General features: G+C 37.0%; 1 protein-coding gene across 1 annotated transcript; it reads left to right on the top strand.

Annotated features, from left to right (window-relative positions):
• Nucleotides 1-20,448: 20,448 nt before the first annotated feature.
• LOC115819725 (hepcidin-like) lies at nt 20,449-21,290 on the top strand. Its single transcript, XM_030783226.1, has 3 exons — nt 20,449-20,593; nt 20,748-20,825; nt 21,182-21,290. Exons 1-3 carry the CDS (start codon nt 20,507-20,509, stop codon nt 21,248-21,250), a joined length of 234 nt encoding a protein of 77 aa, XP_030639086.1. The 5' UTR covers nt 20,449-20,506; the 3' UTR covers nt 21,251-21,290.
• The last annotated feature ends 1,128 nt before the right edge of the window (nt 21,291-22,418 follow it).

Below are 22,418 nucleotides of genomic sequence, written 5' to 3'. Positions count from 1 at the left end.
GTGAAAGTGTTCTGGAAATTCTTTAATACCTAAAGACCAGTGAAAACAGTGTGGAAGAAGCCTCAGGAAAATGTATTTTATTCAATGTTTTTGTTCTGCATGAGCTTAGAGGGATGGGAATGCATATAATAACAAAGAAAGGAAAAGATGAAACATTGCTCTGATATATATTCCTGATAATGTAGTGCTCTCATTTCAATGAACCATATGGACAAACACTACATACTAGTGTGCATTGCATTCTGTGGCAAAAGCTTTCTCTCTGCCTTTTTCTCTCTCAGTTTTACATTCCATCTCCCATATATACATTTCAGTCATCCTTAATGTAAAAAAATACAACAAACCCAAAGGACGAATTTGTGAACCACTCAGCGCTGCTATGGAGGATCTGTACACTGTAAAAAACACGGGGTTCATTTTTACAACAATAACAATAACAATAACGAAAACAACAACAAGAAATAATAATAATAATAATAATAATAATAATAATATAGTCACTGATAATACAATGTTTCTCTTAAAGCATCATGCATTTCCATGTATATGAAGAAAACAGTTGGTATTTTGAAAGATAACACATCATACAAGATTTTGAAGGAGTTTAGAAACAAGATTAAAGAATAAATACATGGTAAATCCATTTAAGGAAAATTCTGACCACTTTTAATTGAACAAATCACCTTGGTGGGCATCTGGTATATTAGATTTGTGACAAAAATAATATTTTAGTAAAAGACCTGCTTCTATCTCAGAGTTAACTTGAGGATGGAAGGGAGTTTTTACTTCCAGAAAATGAATTGAGTAACTCAGTGTGCAATCTTTGTGGGATAAAAAGTCACAAATCAGGTAATTCCCAAATATGTGTGTTTGCACTGCTCTCTTGTGGCCAGGAGTTGAGGTGAATGGCCCAGTTACATTGAAATGTCCTCCACATTTTCCTGAATTACATCATGTCTTGATTGCACATGTCTGAAAGCAACAAAACACTAAGTCACTTATTTCCTCTGTGGGAAAGTCAAGTTTGCCATGTGTTTCTCCAAATGTTTGACCCTGGATTCTTTGGAGATGGGTTAGACGAGCAGGTCCTCTGTGGTTGGACTGGGCAGCTGTCTGTCTCTGGGATGTGGAGACACTGCCAATCAGCTGCAGTCAGACAGTACCTGTGATTCAGAGCAGAATAGCAGAGAACGTTTAGGGCAGTGTTTCATTCAAATCAAAGTTTTGAGATTTTGGGACTGGTGTTCATGTATTGGTCTACAGCTGCTTACTAGACAACTCTGACATGTATAGATGTCTGTGTTGAGAAACATGGATTGATAATACTAGATACAATGTTCATGTTTCCTGGCCTAAGCACATGACAGCACTGGGACAGTCCTGATGTGTTGTCTACCACAGTAATGACTACAGTTTCAGACATGGTCTGGATGCTGTTCAAACAGAATATGCCACTTTGTACCACTGTGACTACAGTGTTCTCTTCCCATAGGAACTGTCTGGACAGTGGAGGCAGGATCTCCAATATACTCATGACATTTTCACAAACAATACACTCTACTCTATACTACACAAATATGTATGCACGATGCACAAATATAATTAGAAGATCATGTGAAAAAAAAAGTCAGAATGTTACATCAGCTGCCATTAGAATGCATTTATTTGATACATTCAAGTGAACTGTTTTTCAAATTATTAAACAATAAAATCAGTCAATCCATAATCACACATATGTAGAGGGCATATGCTACTTGAGTGAACGCAGTGTTAGTTGCATTATTACAACCAGAGAAATGACCTTGTTAGGTCAAACCACTCTCCAGTCCTTCAGATCAAGGTATCAATGATTCCCTGAAATTCCACTCTCTGTTTCACATAGACTCAGTTATAATCAGTGGGCATTAATCAGTTATCCAGTCCTACCAGTTTTTTACTTTGCCTTTCTTTTCATTTCTTTTCTTTTCTTTTCTTTTTTGAAAAAGATTGCTGGACAATATATACTGAATAATAGAACAAACTACTTATGGAAAGTGGACTCCTTTGGTGGAGTTATGAAATAAAGGCTTTCAATTTTGAGAGTGTTGTTCAACAGAAAAATGATTCCAAATTAAGCCATCACAGTGAACCTAAATATCTGATCTTATGACAGGTGATCCCAGATCTGAGACTAAAGATGGATTTTCTTATTTTTATTTATTCATTTTTGTAATATTTCTTCTAACAGTCACAATTCCATGTATGTAAACAATAAGAAAAAAGTAAGATCCTATTTTTCCTACAACTGCTGGAGATTTATCTCACATATTACATCAAAAAAACATATTGCTGTTGAGTATATTTCATCATTAAAGAAAAAAAAAAAAAGAAAAGAAAAAAAAACATCCAGAGAAAGACATATTGTTTAAGTAATTTTATTGGAAATCTAATGGAGAACATGCATTTAACAATTTACTTACAATTGTAGCTCTGCTTTTACTAACAAAGTGTGTTTGTTGCTTGTTGTGGTACACATTCTGTTGTTTTAATAAATAACCTCACCAAATCAGCCCACACTTCAGTTGACTCTACTATAGACTGACAGTGAAAATGACTGTAGACTGACAATAACATACAAATGAAAGCCTGGCATTACTGGTTCATCATGCGTCGAGATGCATCGTGACAGTTGTCTTTAAGGATATTGTAGTTGCTACCTCCAGCTTTCACAAAATCAGAGATGGTGCGACTTCCTCCAAAATCTTTCGTTTCACCCGTGGGCTGTTAAACAAATAAACGCATGTATTATCAAAATGACTGCAGCCACAGAAACCAGCTGACAATACAATGTATAGTGGAAGTGACAGTGTGTGATCCACTGTTTTTCCCTACAGTAGAACAGCTGGAAACTGGAAACATAGTATGGTTACCAAGTGAGAAGAAAAAGTTTTATGTTTTGAAGCTACAGGAATGATAAAAGTTGTCTGATTTTCTCACCTTCCAGTTGGAGCTCATGTGACGAGCATCTGTGACCACAGTGTCGGTTGAGATGCCGTAACGATCCCCTTTATGGACCAGGTATTTTGATCCATCCTCTAAAGTCACTCTGGAGAAGAAAAATGAAAGAATGAATGAATGAAGGAATGTCTGAATTGATTAATTGATTGACTGAAAAGGATTAATAATTAGGTCCAATTTTTATGTACCACCTCAGGGCAGTTTGACGGAATCAAAGCAGCGTTTATGGATAGTGAAAATGGGTCTAAAGACTGTCTACAGTGTAATGCAGTGGTACCATAAAACGATAAATATCTTAGACTTGACATATGTGTGAATATAATTTTTCATATTCCTTTATTCTGAGGAAAACAGCCCAGCACTATAACCTTGATCACACAGTCCTGATAAAGAATGTATCAGCTCATTTGGCTTTGCTTGTAAGAGTGAAATCAAATCATTTGGATAAGAAAGGGCATTTCTGAAGGGAATGAGTTTGTCAGATCATTCAGTATCAAGCGAGCCATTCAGTAGTGAGGGATTTAGTGATAAACAGCTGTCTGCAGTTGCTGTTTTGCACGGCTGCAAGAGCTCTCTTTGCTGCAATGGAGAAATCACCTGACTCCAGAGTGGCTGAGATCGCCCTTTTGGAAAGACAGGCCATCTAAAGGTCTGGTCACTCTCTCAGCATGATGAACTGGGGAATTGAACAACCTCCTCAGACCAGACATGCTGGAAATGTCATGGTTGTAGTTTCTCTGTCCTCCTGAGAATAGAGTCAGTGACAACAGAAGGAACATATACAACAGTGAGTAACTGTGTTACTGTATATGAAATTGCCATGTCAACACCATGCTTTTTTTTTTTTTTACTCACCACTACCCCATGAGGACTCAGCAACCATCACCAGCATGGCTAAGAGAGCCAGGCTTACTGCAGTCTTGTGAGAGAACATGGCTAATGGTTCAGCACAGTTTTAGTCTTTGTCAAAATCTGAGACTGATGAAGGGCAGTCAGACGTAGTGTACTTATATTCACCTGCCAGGGTTCCCAATTTCCTTTCCAAACATGCAGGCAAACAAGAGGAGGGATTTACAGAATTGCTCAACACAGAAGGAAAGCCCTGAACTTTGCCAATCTATGCATGTTGTTGGTCTACAAAATGAATCTGAAAGTGAAAGTGTTCTGGAAATTCTTTAATACCTAAAGACCAGTGAAAACAGTGTGGAAGAAGCCTTAGGAAAATGTATTTTATTAAATGTTTTTGTTCTGCATGAGCTTAGAGGGATGGGAATGCATATAATAACAAAGAAAGGAAAAGATGAAACATTGCTCTGATATATATTCCTGATAATGTAGTGCTCTCATTTCAATGAACCATATGGACAAACACTACATACTAGTGTGCATTGCATTCTGTGGCAAAAGCTTTCTCTCTGTCTTTTTCTCTCTCAGTTTTACATTCCATCTCCCATATATACATTTCAGTCATCCTTAATGTAAAAAAATACAACAAACCCAAAGGACGAATTTGTGAACCACTCAGCGCTGCTATGGAGGATCTGTACAAAATACAAAACACGGGGTTCATTTTTACATATCTTAAAAGTTTCACCATGGATGGTCCTCACAATGACAACAACAGCAACAATAACAAAAACAACAACAAGAAATAATAATAATAATAATATAGTCACTGATAATACAATGTTTCTCCTAAAGAACAACAGCAACAACAGCAATAAACATGATTGATAATACAATGTTTCTCTTAAAGCATCATGCATTTCCATGTATATGAAGAAAACAGTTGGTATTTTGAAAGATAACACATCATACAAGATTTTGAAGGAGTTTCGAAACAAGATTAAAGAATAAATACATGGTAAATCCATTTAAGGAAAATTCTGACCACTTTTAATTAAACAAATCACCTTGGTGGGCATCTGGTATATTAGATTTGTGACAAAAATAATATTTTAGTAAAAGACCTGCTTCTATCTCAGAGTTAACTTGAGGATGGAAGGGAGTTTTTACTTCCAGAAAATGAATTGAGTAACTCAGTGTGCAATCTTTGTGGGATAAAAAGTCACAAATCAGGTCATTCCCAAACATGTGTGTTTGCACTGCTCTCTTGTGGCCAGGAGTTGAGGTGAATGGCCCAGTTACATTGAAATGTCCTCCACATTTTCCTGAATTACATCATGTCTTGATTGCACATGTCTGAAAGCAACAAAACACTAAGTCACTTATTTCCTCTGTGGGAAAGTCAAGTTTGCCATGTGTTTCTCCAAATGTTTGACCCTGGATTCTTTGGAGATGGGTTAGACGAGCAGGTCCTCTGTGGTTGGACTGGGCAGCTGTCTGTCTCTGGGATGTGGAGACACTGCCAATCAGCTGCAGTCAGACAGTACCTGTGATTCAGAGCAGAATAGCAGAGAACGTTTAGGGCAGTGTTTCATTCAAATCAAAGTTTTGAGATTTTGGGACTGGTGTTCATGTATTGGTCTACAGCTGCTTACTAGACAACTCTGACATGTATAGATGTCTGTGTTGAGAAACATGGATTGATAATACTAGATACAATGTTCATGTTTCCTGGCCTAAGCACATGACAGCACTGGGACAGTCCTGATGTGTTGTCTACCACAGTAATGACTACAGTTTCAGACATGGTCTGGATGCTGTTCAAACAGAATATGCCACTTTGTACCACTGTGACTACAGTGTTCTCTTCCCATAGGAACTGTCTGGACAGTGGAGGCAGGATCTCCAATATACTCATGACATTTTCACAAACAATACACTCTACTCTACACTACACAAATATGTATGCACGATGCACAAATATAATTAGAAGATCATGTGAAAAAAAAAAGTCAGAATGTTACATCAGCTGCCATTAGAATGCATTTATTTGATACATTCAAGTGAACTGTTTTTCAAATTATTAAACAATAAAATCAGTCAATCCATAATCACACATATGTAGAGGGCATATGCTACTTGAGTGAACGCAGTGTTAGTTGCATTATTACAACCAGAGAAATGACCTTGTTAGGTCAAACCACTCTCCAGTCCTTCAGATCAAGGTATCAATGATTCCCTGAAATTCCACTCTCTGTTTCACATAGACTCAGTTATAATCAGTGGGCATTAATCAGTTATCCAGTCCTACCAGTTTTTTACTTTGCCTTTCTTTTCATTTCTTTTCTTTTCTTTTCTTTTTTGAAAAAGATTGCTGGACAATATATACTGAATAATAGAACAAACTACTTATGGAAAGTGGACTCCTTTGGTGGAGTTATGAAATAAAGGCTTTCAATTTTGAGAGTGTTGTTCAACAGAAAAATGATTCCAAATTAAACCATCACAGTGAACCTAAATATCTGATCTTATGACAGGTGATCCCAGATCTGAGACTAAAGATGGATTTTCTTATTTTTATTTATTCATTTTTGTAATATTTCTTCTAACACTCACAATTCCATGTATGTAAACAATAAGAAAAAAGTAAGATCCTATTTTTCCTACAACTGCTGGAGATTTATCTCACATATTACATCAAAAAAACATATTGCTGTTGAGTATATTTCATCATTAAAGAAAAAAAAAAAAGAAAAGAAAAAAAAACATCCAGAGAAAGACATATTGTTTAAGTAATTTTATTGGAAATCTAATGGAGAACATGCATTTAACAATTTACTTACAATTGTAGCTCTGCTTTTACTAACAAAGTGTGTTTGTTGCTTGTTGTGGTACACATTCTGTTGTTTTAATAAATAACCTCACCAAATCAGCCCACACTTCAGTTGACTCTACTATAGACTGATAGTGAAAATGACTGTAGACTGACAATAACATACAAATGAAAGCCTGGCATTACTGGTTCATCATGCGTCGAGATGCATCGTGACAGTTGTCTTTAAGGATATTGTAGTTGCTACCTCCAGCTTTCACAAAATCAGAGATGGTGCGACTTCCTCCAAAATCTTTCGTTTCACCCGTGGGCTGTTAAACAAATAAACGCATATATTATCAAAATGACTGCAGCCACAGAAACCAGCTGACAATACAATGTATAGTGGAAGTGACAGTGTGTGATCCACTGTTTTTCCCTACAGTAGAACAGCTGGAAACTGGAAACATAGTATGGTTACCAAGTGAGAAGAAAAAGTTTTATGTTTTGAAGCTACAGGAATGATAAAAGTTGTCTGATTTTCTCACCTTCCAGTTGGAGCTCATGTGACGAGCATCTGTGACCACAGTGTCGGTTGAGATGCCGTAACGATCCCCTTTATGGACCAGGTATTTTGATCCATCCTGTAAAGTCACTCTGGAGAAGAAAAATGAAAGAATGAATGAATGAAGGAATGTCTGAATTGATTAATTGATTGACTGAAAAGGATTAATAATTAGGTCTCAATTTTTATGCACCACCTCAGGGCAGTTTGACGGAATCAAAGCAGCGTTTATGGATAGTGAAAATGGATCTAAAGACTGTCTACAGTGTAATGCAGTGGTACCATGAAATGATAAATATCTTAGACTTGACATATGTGTGAATATAATTTTTCATATTCCTTTATTCTGAGGAAAACAGCCCAGCACTATAACCTTGATCACACAGTCCTGATAAAGAATGTATCAGCTCATTTGGCTTTGCTTGTAAGAGTGAAATCAAATCATTTGGATAAGAAAGGGCATTTCTGAAGGGAATGAGTTTGTCAGATCATCCAGTATTAAGCGAGCCATTCAGTAGTGATGGATTTAGTGATAAACAGTTGTCTGCAGGTGTTGTTTTGCACGGCTGCAGCAGCTCTCTTTGCTGCAATGGAGAAATCACCTGACTCCAGAGTGGCTGAGATCGCCCTTTTGGAAAGACAGGCCATCTAAAGGTCTAGTCACTCTCTCTGCATGATGAACTGGGGAATTGAACAATCTCCTCAGACCAGACATGCTGGAAATGTCATGGTTGTAGTTTCTCTGTCCCCCTGAGAATAGAGTCAGTGACAGCAGAAGGAACATATACAACAGTGAGCAACTGTGTTACTGTATATGAAATTGCCATGTCAATATCATGCTTTTTTTTCTTTACTTACCACTACCCCATGAAGACTCAGCAACCATCACCAGCATGGCTAAGAGAGCCAGGCTTACTGCAGTCTTGTGAGAGAACATGGCTAATGGTTCAGCACAGTTTTAGTCTTTGTCAAAATCTGAGACTGATGAAGGGCAGTCAGACCAGTGTATTTATATTCACCTGCCAGGGTTCCCAATTTCCTTTCCAAACATGCAGGCAAACAAGAGGAGGGATTTACAGAATTGCTCAACACAGAAGGAAAGCCCTGAACTTTGCCTATCTATGCATGTTGTTGGTCTACAAAATGAATCTGAAAGTGAAAGTGTCCTGGAAATTCTTTAATACATAAAGACCAGTTATAGAGACAAAATCCATTTTATATCATGTAACAGTGAAAATCAGTGTGGAAGAAACCTTAGGAAAATATATTTCATTCAATGTTTTTGTTCTGCATGAACTTAGAGGGATGGGAATGCATATAATAACAAAGAAAGGAAAAGATGAAACATTGCTCTGATATATATTCCTGATAATGTAGTGCTCTCATTTCAATGAACCATATGGACAAACACTACATACTAGTGTGCATTGCATTCTGTGGCAAAAGCTTTCTCTCTATCTTCTTCTCTCTCAGTTTTACATTCCATCTCCCATATATACATTTCAGTCATCCTCAGTGTCGAAAAACACAACAAACCAAAAACACGAATTTGTGAACCACTCAGCGCTGCTATGGAGGATCTGTACACTATAAAAAACACGGGGTTCATTTTTACAACAACAACAATAACAATAACAAAAACAACAACAAGAAATAATAATAATAATAATAATAATAATAATAATAATAATAATAATAATAATAATAATATAGTCACTGATAATACAATGTTTCTCTTAAAGCATCATGCATTTCCATGTATATGAAGAAAACAGTTGGTATTTTGAAAGATAACACATCATACAAGATTTTGAAGGAGTTTAGAAACAAGATGATATCATTCTAATCACTGAATTCAAGGAAATTGCAAAGAAAGTGAAATTTGAGACTTGAGGAAAGAAGAACAGAGGAAAGTAGAATGACAGTTTCAGATCATTGACATGTCAGACAGTATAAAGAATAAATACATGGTAAATCCATTTAAGGAAAATTCTGACCACTTTTAATTGAACAAATCACCTTGGTGGGCACATGGTATATTAGATTTGTGACAAAAATAATATTTTAGTACAAGACCTACATCTATCTCAGAGTTAACTTGAGGATGGGAGGGAGTTTTTAACTTCCAGAAAATGAATTGAGTAACTCAGTGTGCAATCTTTGTGGGATAAAAAGTCACAAATCAGGTAATTCCCAAATATGTGTGTTTGCACTGCTCTCTTGTGGCCAGGAGTTGAGGTGAATGGCCCAGTTACATAGAAATGTCCTCCACATTTTCCTGAATTACATCATGTCTTGATTGCACATGTCTGAAAGCAACAAAACACTAAGTCACTTATTTCCTCTGTGGGGAAGTTAAGTTTGCCATGTGTTTCTCCAAATGTTTGATCCTGGATTCTTTGGAGACATGTTAGGTGAGCAGGTCCTCTGTGGTTGGACTGGGCAGCTGTCTGTCTCTGGGATGTGGAGATACTGCCAATCAGCTGCAGTCAGACAGTACCTGTGATTCAGAGCAGAATAGCAGAGAACGTTTAGGGCAGTGTTTCATTCAAATCAAAGTTTTGAGATTTTGGGACTGGTGTTCTTGTATTGGTCTACAGCTGCTTACTAGACAACTCTGACATGTATAGATGGCTGTGTTGAGAAACATGGATTGATAATACTAGATACACTGTTCATGTTTCCTGGCTTAAGCACATGACAGCACTGGGACAGTCCTGATGTGTTGTCTACCGCAGTAATGACTACAGTTTCAGACATGGTCTGGATGCTGTTCAAACAGAATATGCCACTTTGTACCACTGTGACTACAGTGTTCTCTTCCCATAGGAACTGTCTGGAGAGTGGAGGCAGGACCTCCAATATACTCATGACATTTTCACAAACAATACACTCTATTCTACACTACACAAGTATTTATACCTAATGCATAAATATAATTAGAAGATCATGTGAAAAAAAAATCAAAATGTAATAACAGCTGCCATCAGAATGCATTTATTTGATACATTCAAATGAACTGTTTTTCCAATTATTAAACAATAAAATCAGTCAATCCGTAATCACACATATGTAAAGGGCATATGCTACTTGAGTGAACGCACCGTGCTGGTTGCATTATTACAACCAGAGAAATGACCTTGTTAGGTCAAACCACTCTCCAGTCCTCCAAATCAAGGTGTCAATGATTCCCTGAAATTTCACTCTCTGTTTCACATATACTCAGTTATAATCAGTTGGCATTAATCAGTTATCCAGTTCTACCAATCTGATTCTTTTCTTTTGTTTCCCTTTTTTTTTTGTAAAAGACTGCTGTACAATATATACTGAATAATAGAACAAACTACTTATGGAAAGTGGAGTCCCCGGGTGGAGTTATGAAATATAGGCTTTCAATTTTGAGAGTGTTGTCCAACAGAAAAATGATTCCAAATTAAGCCATTATAGTGAACCTAAATATCTGGTCTTATGACAGGTGATCCCAGATCTGAGACTATAGATGGATGTTTTGTTTGTTCATTTTTATAAGATTTCTTCGAACAATCGCAATTCCATTTATGTAAACAATAAGAAAAAAGTAAGATCCAATTTTTCCTATAACTGCTGGAAATTTGTCTCATATATTATATCAAAAAACATATTGCTGTTGAGTATATTTCATCATTAAAGAAAAAAAATAAAGAAAAGAAAAAAGAAAACATCCAGACAAAAACATATTGTTTAAGTCATTTTATTGGAAATCTAATGGACATGAGGCATTTAACAATTTACTTACAAGTTTAGCTCTGCTTTTACTAACAAAGTGTGTTTGTTGCTTGTTGTGGTACACATTCTGTTGTTTTAATAAATAACCGCACCAAATCAGCCCACACTTCAGTTGACTCGACTATAGACTGACGGTGAAAATGACTGTAGACCGACAATACCCTACAAATGAAAGCCTGGCATTATTGGTTCATCATGCGTCGAGATGCATCGTGACAGTTGTCTTTAAGGATATTGTAGTTGCTACCTCCAGCTTTCACAAAATCAGAGACGCTACGACTTCCTCCAAAATCTTTCGCTTCACCTGTGGGCTGTTAAACACATAAACGCATATATTATCAAAATGACTGTAGCCACAGAAACCAGCTGACAATACAATGTATAGTGGAAGTGACAGTGTGATCCACTGTTTTTCCCTGCAGTAGAACGGCTGGAAACTGGAAACATAGCATGGTTACCAAGTGAGAAGAAAAAGTTTTATGTTTTGAAGCTACAGGAATGATAAAAGTTGTCTGATTTTCTCACCTTCCAGTTGGAGCTCATGTGACGAGCATCTGTGACCACAGTGTCGGTTGAGAGGCCGTAATGATTCCCTTTATGGACCAGGTATTTTGATCCATCCTGTAAAGTCACTCTGGAGAAGGAAAATGAAAAAATGAATGAATGAAGGAATGTCTGAATTGATTAATTAATTAACTGATTGACTGAAAAGGATTAATAATTAGCTCCAATTTTTATGCACCACCTCAGGGCAGTTTGACGGAATCAAAGCAGTGTTTATGGATAGTGAAAATGGATCTAAAGACTGTCTACAGTGTAATGCAGTGGTACCATGAAATGATAAATATCTTAGACTTGACATATGTGTGAATATAATTTTTCATATTCCTTTATACTGAGGAAAACAGCCCAGCACTATAACCTTGATCACACAGTCCTGATAAAGAATGTATCAGCTCATTTGGCTTTGCTTGTGAGAGTGAAATCAAATAATTGGGATAAGAAAAGGCATTTCTGAGGGGAATGAATTTGTCAGATCATTCAGTATCAAGCGAGCCATTCAGTAGTGAGGGATTTAGTGATAAACAGTTGTCTGCAGTTGCTGTTTTGCACGGCTGCAGCAGCTCTCTTTGCTGCAATGGAGAAATCACCTGACTCCAGAGTGGCTGAGATCGCCCTTTTGGAAAGACAGGCCATCTAAAGGTCTGGTCACTCTCTCTGCATGATGAACTGGGGAATTGAACAACCTCCTCAGACCAGACATGCTGGAAATGTCATGGTTGTAGTTTCTCTGTCCTCCTGAGAATAGAGTCAGTGACAGCAGAAGGAACATATACAACAGTGAGCAACTGTGTTACTGTATATGAAATTGCCATGTCAACATCATGCTTTTTTTTCTTTACTTACCACTACCCCATGAGGACTCAGCAACCATCACCAGCATGGCTAAGAGAGCCAGGCTTACTGCAGTCTTGTGAGAGAACATGGCTAATGGTTCAGCACAGTTTTAGTCTTTGTCAAAATCTGAGACTGATGAAGGGCAGTCAGACCAGTGTATTTATATTCACCTGCCAGGGTTCCCAATTTCCTTTCCAAACATGCAGGCAAACAAGAGGAGGGATTTACAGAATTGCTCAACACAGAAGGAAAGCCCTGAACTTTGCCTATCTATGCATGTTGTTGGTCTACAAAATGAATCTGAAAGTGAAAGTGTCCTGGAAATTCTTTAATACATAAAGACCAGTTATAGAGACAAAATCCATTTTATATCATGTAACAGTGAAAATCAGTGTGGAAGAAGCCTTAGGAAAATATATTTTATTCAATGTATTTGTTCTGCATGAACTTAGAGGGATGGGAATACATATAATAACAAAGAAAGGAAAAGATGAAACATTGCTCTGATATATATTCCTGATAATATAGTGCTCTCATTTCAATGAACCATACGGACAAACACTACATACTAGTGTGCATTGCATTCTGTGGCAAATGCTTTCTCTCTATCTTCTTCTCTCTCAGTTTTACACTCCATCTCCCATATATACATTTCAGTCATCCTCAGTGTCGAAAAACACAACAAACCAAAAACACGAATTTGTGAACCACTCAGCGCTGCTATGGAGGATCTGTACGCTATAAAAAACACGGGGTTCATTTTTACAACAACAACAATAACAATAATAATAACGAAAACAACAACAAGAAATAATAATAATAAAAATAATAATAATAATAATAATAATAATAATATAGTCACTGATAATACAATGTTTCTCTTAAAGCATCATGCATTTCCATGTATATGAAGAAAACAGTTGGTATTTTAAAAGATAACACATCATAAAAAATTTTGAAGGTGTTTAGAAACAAGATGGTATCATTCTAATCACTGAATTCAAGGAAATTGCAAAGAAACATCAAATTTGATACTTCACTTGAGGAAAGAAGAACAGAGGAAAAAAGAATGAAAGTTTCAGATCATTGACACGTCAGACAGTATAAAGAATAAATACATGGTAAATCCATTTAAGGAAAATTCTGACCACTTTTAAGTGAACAAATGACCTTGGTGGACACATGGTATATTAGATTTGTGACAAAAATAATATTTTAGTAAAAGACCTACTTCTATCTCAGAGATAACTTGAGGATGGAAGGGAGTTTTTAACTTCCAGAAAATGAATTGAGTAACTCAGTGTGCAATCTTTGTGGGATAAAAAGTTACAAATCAGGTAATTCCCAAATATGTGTGTTTGCACTGCTCTCTTGTGGCCAGGAGTTGAGGTGAATGGCCCAGTTACATAGAAATGTCCTCTACATTTTCCTGAATTACATCATGTCTTGATTGCACATGTCTGAAAGCAACAAAACACTAAGTCACTTATTTCCTCTGTGGGAAAGTCAAGTTTGCCATGTGTTTCTCCACATGTTTGACCCTGGATTCTTTGGAGACATGTTAGGTGAGCAGGTCCTCTGTGGTTGGACTGGGCAGCTGTCTGTCTCTGGGATGTGGAGATACTGCCAATCAGCTGCAGTCAGACAGTACCTGTGATTCAGCGCAGAATAGCAGAGAACGTTTAGGGCAGTGTTTCATTCAAATCAAAGTTTTGAGATTTTGGGACTGGTGTTCTTGTATTGGTCTACAGCTGCTTACTAGACAACTCTGACATGTATAGATGGCTGTGTTGAGAAACATGGATTGATAATACCAGATACACTGTTCATGTTCCCTGGCTTAAGCACATGACAGCACTGGGACAGTCCTGACATGTTGTCTACTGCAGTAATGACTACAGTTTCAGACATGGTCTGGATGCTGTTCAAACAGAATATGCCACTTTGTACCACTGTGACTACAGTGTTCTCTTCCCATAGGAACTGTCTGGAGATTGGAGGCAGGATCTCCAATATACTCATGACATATTCACAAACAATACACTCTACTCTACTCTACACAAATATGTATGCAGGATGCACAAATATAATTAGAAGATCATGTGAAAAAAAAGTCAAAATGTTACATCAGCTGCCATCAGAATGCATTTATTTGATACATTCACATGAACTGTTTTTCCAATTATTAAGCAATCAAATCAGTTAATCCATAATCACATATATGTAGAGGATATATGCTACTTGAGTGAACGCACAGTGCTAGCAAGGTATCAATGATTCCCTGAAATTCCACTCTCTGTTTCACATATACTCAGTTATAATCAGTGGGCATTAATCAGTTATCCAGTTCTACCAATCTTTTACTTCGCTTTTCTTTTCTTTTCTTTTTTGAAAAAGATTGCTGGACAATATATACTGAATAATAGAACAATCTATTTATGGAAAGTGGACTCCTTTGGTGGAGTTATGAAATATAGGCTTTCAATTTTGAGAGTGTTGTTCAACAGAAAAATGATTCCAAATTAAGCCATCACAGTGAACCTAAATATCTGGTCTTATGACAGGTGATCCCAGTTCTGAGAGTAAAGATGGATTTTTTATTCGTTCATTTTTGGAAGATTTCTCCTAACAATCACAATTCCATTTATGTAAACAATAAGAAAAAAGTAAGATCCTATTTTTCCTACAACTGCTGAAGATTTAACTCATATATTACATCAAAAAACATATTGCTGTTGAATATACATCATCATTAAAAAAAAAAAAAAAGAAAAAAGAAAACATCCAGACAAAAACATATTGTTTAAGTAATTTTATTGTAAATCTGATGGACAACATGCATTTAAGAATTTACTTACAATTTTAGCTCTGCTTTTACTAACAAAGTGTGTTTGTTGCTTGTTGTGGTACACATTCTGTTGTTTTAATAAATAACCTCACCAAATCAGCCCACACTTCAGTTGACTCGACTATAGACTGACGGTGAAAATGACTGTAGACCGACAATACCCTACAAATGAAAGCCTGGCATTATTGGTTCATCATGCGTCGAGATGCATCGTGACAGTTGTCTTTAAGGATATTGTAGTTGCTACCTCCAGCTTTCACAAAATCAGAGACGCTACGACTTCCTCCAAAATCTTTCGCTTCACCTGTGGGCTGTTAAACACATAAACGCATATATTATCAAAATGACTGTAGCCACAGAAACCAGCTGACAATACAATGTATAGTGGAAGTGACAGTGTGATCCACTGTTTTTCCCTGCAGTAGAACGGCTGGAAACTGGAAACATAGCATGGTTACCAAGTGAGAAGAAAAAGTTTTATGTTTTGAAGCTACAGGAATGATAAAAGTTGTCTGATTTTCTCACCTTCCAGTTGGAGCTCATGTGACGAGCATCTGTGACCACAGTGTCGGTTGAGAGGCCGTAATGATTCCCTTTATGGACCAGGTATTTTGATCCATCCTGTAAAGTCACTCTGGAGAAGGAAAATGAAAAAATGAATGAATGAAGGAATGTCTGAATTGATTAATTAATTAACTGATTGACTGAAAAGGATTAATAATTAGCTCCAATTTTTATGCACCACCTCAGGGCAGTTTGACGGAATCAAAGCAGTGTTTATGGATAGTGAAAATGGATCTAAAGACTGTCTACAGTGTAATGCAGTGGTACCATGAAATGATAAATATCTTAGACTTGACATATGTGTGAATATAATTTTTTATATTCCTTTATACTGAGGAAAACAGCCCAGCACTATAACCTTGATCACATAGTCCTGATAAAGAATGTATCAGCTCATTTGGCTTTGCTTGTGAGAGTGAAATCAAATAATTGGGATAAGAAAAGGCATTTCTGAGGGGAATGAATTTGTCAGATCATTCAGTATCAAGCGAGCCATTCAGTAGTGAGGGATTTAGTGATAAACAGTTGTCTGCAGTTGCTGTTTTGCACGGCTGCAGCAGCTCTCTTTGCTGCAATGGAGAAATCACCTGACTCCAGAGTGGCTGAGATCGCCCTTTTGGAAAGACAGGCCATCTAAAGGTCTGGTCACTCTCTCTGCATGATGAACTGGGGAATTGAACAACCTCCTCAGACCAGACATGCTGGAAATGTCATGGTTGTAGTTTCTCTGTCCTCCTGAGAATAGAGTCAGTGACAACAGAAGGAACATATACAACAGTGAGCAACTGTGTTACTGTATATGAAAATACCATGTCAACATCATGCTTTATTTTTCCTTACTTACCATTACCCCATGAGGACTCAGCAACCATCACCAGCATGGCTAAGAGAGCCAGGCTTACTGCAGTCTTGTGAGAGAACATGGCTAATGGTTTCAGCACAGTTTTCGTCTTTGTCAAAATCTGAGACTGATGAAGGGCAGTCAGACCAGTGTATTTATATTCGCCTGCCAGGGTTCCCAATTTCCTTTCCGAACATGCAGGCAAACAAGGGGAGGGATTTACAGAATTGCTCAACACAGAAGGAAAGCCCTGAACTTTGCCTATCTATGCATGTTGTTGGTCTACAAAATGAATCTGAAAGTGAAAGTGTCCTGGAAATTCTTTAATCAGTTGAAGACCAGATAAACATTCAAAATCCATTTGTCATCATACAACAGTGATAATCAGTGAGGTAGAAGCTTTAGGAAAATATATTTTACTGAAAGTTTTGGTTCCAAGTGAACATAGAGGAATTGGAACAAATATATCAATAAACAAACAAAAGATTACTCTATAATATATTCTCAGTTTTGTTGTTGTTTTTCAGTGTGTTCTCCTTTCAATTAATCACATCTCCTTATTCTCCCCAAGTATAGCATGCATTTCCAAATTCATAAAAATCAGCTCTTTTTGACATGCCACTCGGAATTGTTGAACGAGTTTATTAACAAAATGAAATTTCACCCCAGTCATTGCATTAAATGAAATTGCAAACAAAATGAAATGAAAGTGTTCACTTGGGAACAGAAGAATAGAAGAAGAGTTGAATGGAAGTTTCAGACCACTGGCTTGTCGCAAAGTGTAAGTAATGAATAGACAGTCACTTTATTTGAGGAATTATGATCATTTCTGACTGAACAAAGCACTGTGGTGGACACAGGGTATATGAGATTTGTACAATAAATAATATTTTGGTAAGAGAGCTGCTTCTTTCTTGGAGGTAACTGGCAGGTTGCTAAGAATTTGCATAGTTTCACTGTTGATGCAGTGTTTTTTTTTTTAACTTTATCATGAAGATTAATTGAGTAACTTATTCTGCAATTTTGCAAGATTTCCAAATAAAGGAATTCCCAAACATGTATTTGGACTGTTTGCACTGCTCTCTTGTGTCCAGCATTTGGGGTGAATCAGCCTGTCACTTATAAATGACCTCAGCATTTTTCCAAAATATATCATTTTTCCAAAAATACCTTAGCCTTCGGCTCCACTGAAAATGAGCTGCCCAAAGAGTCCACAGGACCTGAAATACATTAAAAAATGGCTTTGAGAGACTGGGACTGAAATTCCTGCACTGGACTACAGCTGGTTATTAGACGATTATGACATGTATAGTTGGCAATGTTAAGAGAAAGAGCTATATAATAACTGATCCACAGTTCTTGGCCTAAGTGCATGGCAGCACTGGGACAGTCCTGATGTTTTATGTAGCACAGTAACGAATACGGTTCCAAACATGGTCTGGATGATGTTCAAACAGAATATGCCACTTTGTACCACTGTGACTACAGTGTTCTCTTCCCATAGGAACTGTCTGGAGAGTGGAGGCAGGATCTCCAATATACTCATGACATTTTCACAAACAATGCACTCTACTCTACACTACACAAATATGTATGCAGGATGTACAAATATAATTAGAAGATCATATGGAAAAAAAAAATCAAAATGTAACATCAGCTGCCATCAGGATGCATTTATTTGATACATTCACATGAACTATTTTTCCAATTATTAAACAATAAAATAAAGCAATCCATAATCACACATACGTAGAGGGCATAGAGAAATTACTTTGTTAGGTCAAACCACTCTCCAGTCCATCAGATCAAGGTATCAATGATTCCCTGAAATTCCATTCTCTGTTTCACATATACTCAGTTATATTCAATCAATTGGCATTACTCAGTTATCCACGTCCATCTTTTCTTTTCTTTTTTGAAAAAGATTGCTGGACAATGTATACTGAATGATAGAACAATCTACTTATGAAAAGTGGACTCCTTTGGTGGAGTTATGAAATATAGGCTTTCAATTTTGAAAGTGTTGTTCAACAGATAACAGATAGGCTTCCAAATGAAGCCATTCCAGTGAACCTAAATATCTGGTCTTATGACAGGTGAGCCCAGATCTGAGACTAAAGATGGATTTTTTTATTTTTTTATTCATTTTTGTAAAGAGTTCTCCTAACAATCACATCTCCATTTCTGTAAAAAGTGAATTTTGTTTTGAGAAACAGATGTAAACAATAGGAAAAAAGTAAGATCATATTTTTTCCTACAACTGCTAGAGCTTTCATTCTCATATTACATCAAAAAACATATCGCTGTCATGGAGATTTCATTATTTAAAAAAACAAACAAACAAAAAACCCCCAAAAAACAAAAACAAAAACATAGTGCTTAAGTGACTTTATTGGAAATCTAATTGAGAACATTTAGCAATTTACCAGCTGACAATATAATGTATAGTGGAAGTGACAGTGTGATCCACTGTTTTTCCCTACAGTAGAACGACTGGAAACTGGAAACATTGTATGGTTACCAAGTGAGAAGAAAAAGTTTTATGTTTTGAAGCTACAGGAATGATAAAAGTTGTCTGATTTTCTCACCTTCCAGTTGGAGCTCATGTGACGAGCATCTGTGACCACAGTGTCGGTTGAGAGGCCATAACGATCCCCTTTATGGACCAGGTATTTTGATCCATCCTGCAAAGTCACTCTGGAGAGGGAAAATGAAAGAATGAATGAATGTATGTATGAACTGATTAATTAAGAGGTTACTTACTATTTCTCTACCTGTGGGCCATCTCTTTGCTGATTCCACATGAAATTTGGTTCCTCTACTTGGAAGGTCCTAATACCAAGAAAATGAGGATCCCTTAATGAAGTCCTATAACACTTTTGCTTGATCTTTGACGGGATTGTACTGATGCTAATGTTAATGATGCTAAACTTGTTTTACTCACTCAGTAGCATATGAAGAAAAAAAAAAGAAACTATTAAAAAAAAAAACACCTCTCTGAGTATAAAATAACTTTTATATATTCAAAGTTATCTTTATATATTCAGGAATTTTATATATATATATGTGTGTGTGTGTGTGTGTGTGTGTGCTCTTCATATGATTTCTGTAGGGATGTACACTTCTGTAGCAAACTATGTATGTATATTCTGCTGCCAAAAACTTTATAACTATATATGTGTATGTATTTATGTGGGTACTCTATACATATGTGTGTGAGTGTGTGTATGTGTGTGTATATATATATATATACACACACACACACACACACACACACACACACACACACACGCATATATGAGAGATGTACATAGAGATGTATTCTGCAGAGATATATATTTCTGTAGCAAACTATGTATGTATATTCTGTTGCCAAAAACATTAGTGTACAGTGCCACACACACAAAACAACAACAGCAACAAAAAAACAGATTGAAATTACCTGTTGTTCATGCATGAAAAGGAATTTCCAAGCTCAGCTGGAGAGTGAGCCCTATGCTGCCCGTGACTGGGCTTGTTTCCCAGTTCTGACACTTGGAATTCCCAAACAAGAGTCTACGCATTTTCCATACAAACAGCAGTAATGACAAAAAGCCCCAGTCAAAGGTGACTGATCAGTAACGGGAAAAGGGGGAGGCAGGTCAGGGGGGCGTGGAGGAAGCAGACTGCCTGAAGTCAACATAAATAGCTGCACCCCAGTCCCTCAGTCAGTCAGCAGTCAAACAAGAAATACAGAGAAGACCATTGTGAAGAACCGTGGAACAAAAGACCTGAAAGACAGATCATCATCACCATCAAACTCACCTTCAAACAAACTCTGGAAGCGCTCAATCAGGACTGGAAAGTCACAGCATCCTAACATCAACAAAAATGAAGTACATTAGCGTGTGTGTTGCTGCCACAGTTATCATTGCTTGCCTTTGTATCTTGGAGACTTCAGCTCTTCCTCTCGCTGAGGTAAGTTTTACAGTCTATACCAGACAATGTTTCAAGACTGGGCGTAACCTGAGATGGTTATTACTGCAGTCAAGTTGCTGCCATCACTGTCAAGTTAGTATGACAGCAAAAACAGCTATTATTCTTTTCCAACATACGATTCATTCTGTTCCAGACACAGGCGGATGAACCAAGCAACAGTGAAGTCCTGCCTGAGATAGAATTAACTGAGACATCACAGGAGCTGCCTTCGGTAAGACACTATTCTCCAAGAGAGAAATAACAAGTTAATTAGTCCTTAAGCCTACTAAATAAGTTGTACATAGCAGCCATGATATGTTATTGTTATAAGGTAGCTAATACAACAGCAATAACAACAGCAACAACAACAATAACAACAACAATTTTAATAATGATAATAATAATAACAATAATAATAATAATAATAATAATAATAATAAAGGAGAAGGCGAAGGAAAAGGACAACAAGGACGATGATGATAACATTGATAATGATCTCTTCTCTCTCTCTCTCTCTCTCTCTCTCTCACACACACACACACACACACACACACAAATATACATCAGTACTTCACAGTGAAGCGTAAGAGGCGTTGCCGGTTCTGTTGCAACTGTTGCCCCGGCATGCAAGGCTGTGGAACGTGCTGCAGATGGTAACCCCCCTTGGAACAATCTTACATGGGACCAGGTCTGAAAGCAGGAGCGTCGGAGATAGGGGGGACGGGGGGGGACACGTATCCCCAATATCGGCAGATCCACCCCCTCCCCCCTCCCATAAAAACAATAAATAAATAAATAAAATAAAGTATATCTTATTGTGTATTTTTCTTGATTTATGCAAATCATAAGATCCTCCAACAATGACGACGTTATGTCAGAGAATTTCTGGTTATGATTAGATTAAGCGTCAAACCATCATGCAACATGTTTCCTTCCTGCGGAGTCCCATCCCTCACGTCTCCCGTCATTCCACACACATCTATAGGTTAACATGTTAGGTCACAGATGATACTCCCATTAAAAAGAGAGACATACGATCATTCTTTGTGGTCAAGAATGTAAGTGTTGTACTGCAGGGTAACACATGGTAGACTTTAAGATAATGATCCAAATAATCCTAAAATATTAGATAGCTTCATAAGACAGATATCCTAAATTAGCATGTTTGCTCCTGGCATGAGCGCCTACCTAACATTAGTTACGAGCAAACCTAGGATGTCTGGCGGGAGAGTGCTAGCTATTTGGTTTATGGGATAGCAAGTATGAAATACTGCACATTGAAATAATGCACTCAGTAATTCATTCAAGTGAAAGGTGCATTAAAAATGGGAAAGGAATAGCTACATTGGTGTCTTGCAGGCGTGCTATAGACATTGCTTAGTGTATTAACTGCATTTCATTATCAGCAATGTGGCCAGCACTCCACTAGGGACAATGACAACTGTTTCGATAATAGTCATGTTTAGTTTCTTGTTTAGTTGTAAGCTGGTACTTGGGTTCGCTATATAGAGTATTGGTTGTTTAACGTTATGTTAAAAAATATGGCTTCAAAACGACCTAGCTAACAACACTAAACCATGCATTTCTGTGGTCCTTTTCGTCTGCTTGCAAGTTGTGCGTTCAATCACTCCAACTGTAAACACCATTTTTTTCTTGCCATTAAAAAGTAAATCGTCAGTAATGGCCCAACCCAACCATTGCTTACGCAATTTCGAATTAGTGAGAGTACATTAATAAAAAGAATTTTAGTGTAGGCCTACAGTTAATAATCTAAAAATAGTAAGGTCAGTGGCTGGGGAGGCACTGGATATGTCAGAGGCAGATT

The sequence above is a fragment of the Chanos chanos genome, chromosome 8 (genome assembly GCF_902362185.1).
Source record: "Chanos chanos chromosome 8, fChaCha1.1, whole genome shotgun sequence".
NCBI classification, from domain to species: Eukaryota; Metazoa; Chordata; class Actinopteri; order Gonorynchiformes; family Chanidae; genus Chanos; species Chanos chanos.
Note: the sequence above shows the minus strand (reverse complement) of the source record. Positions and strands in the feature narration are given on the sequence as shown.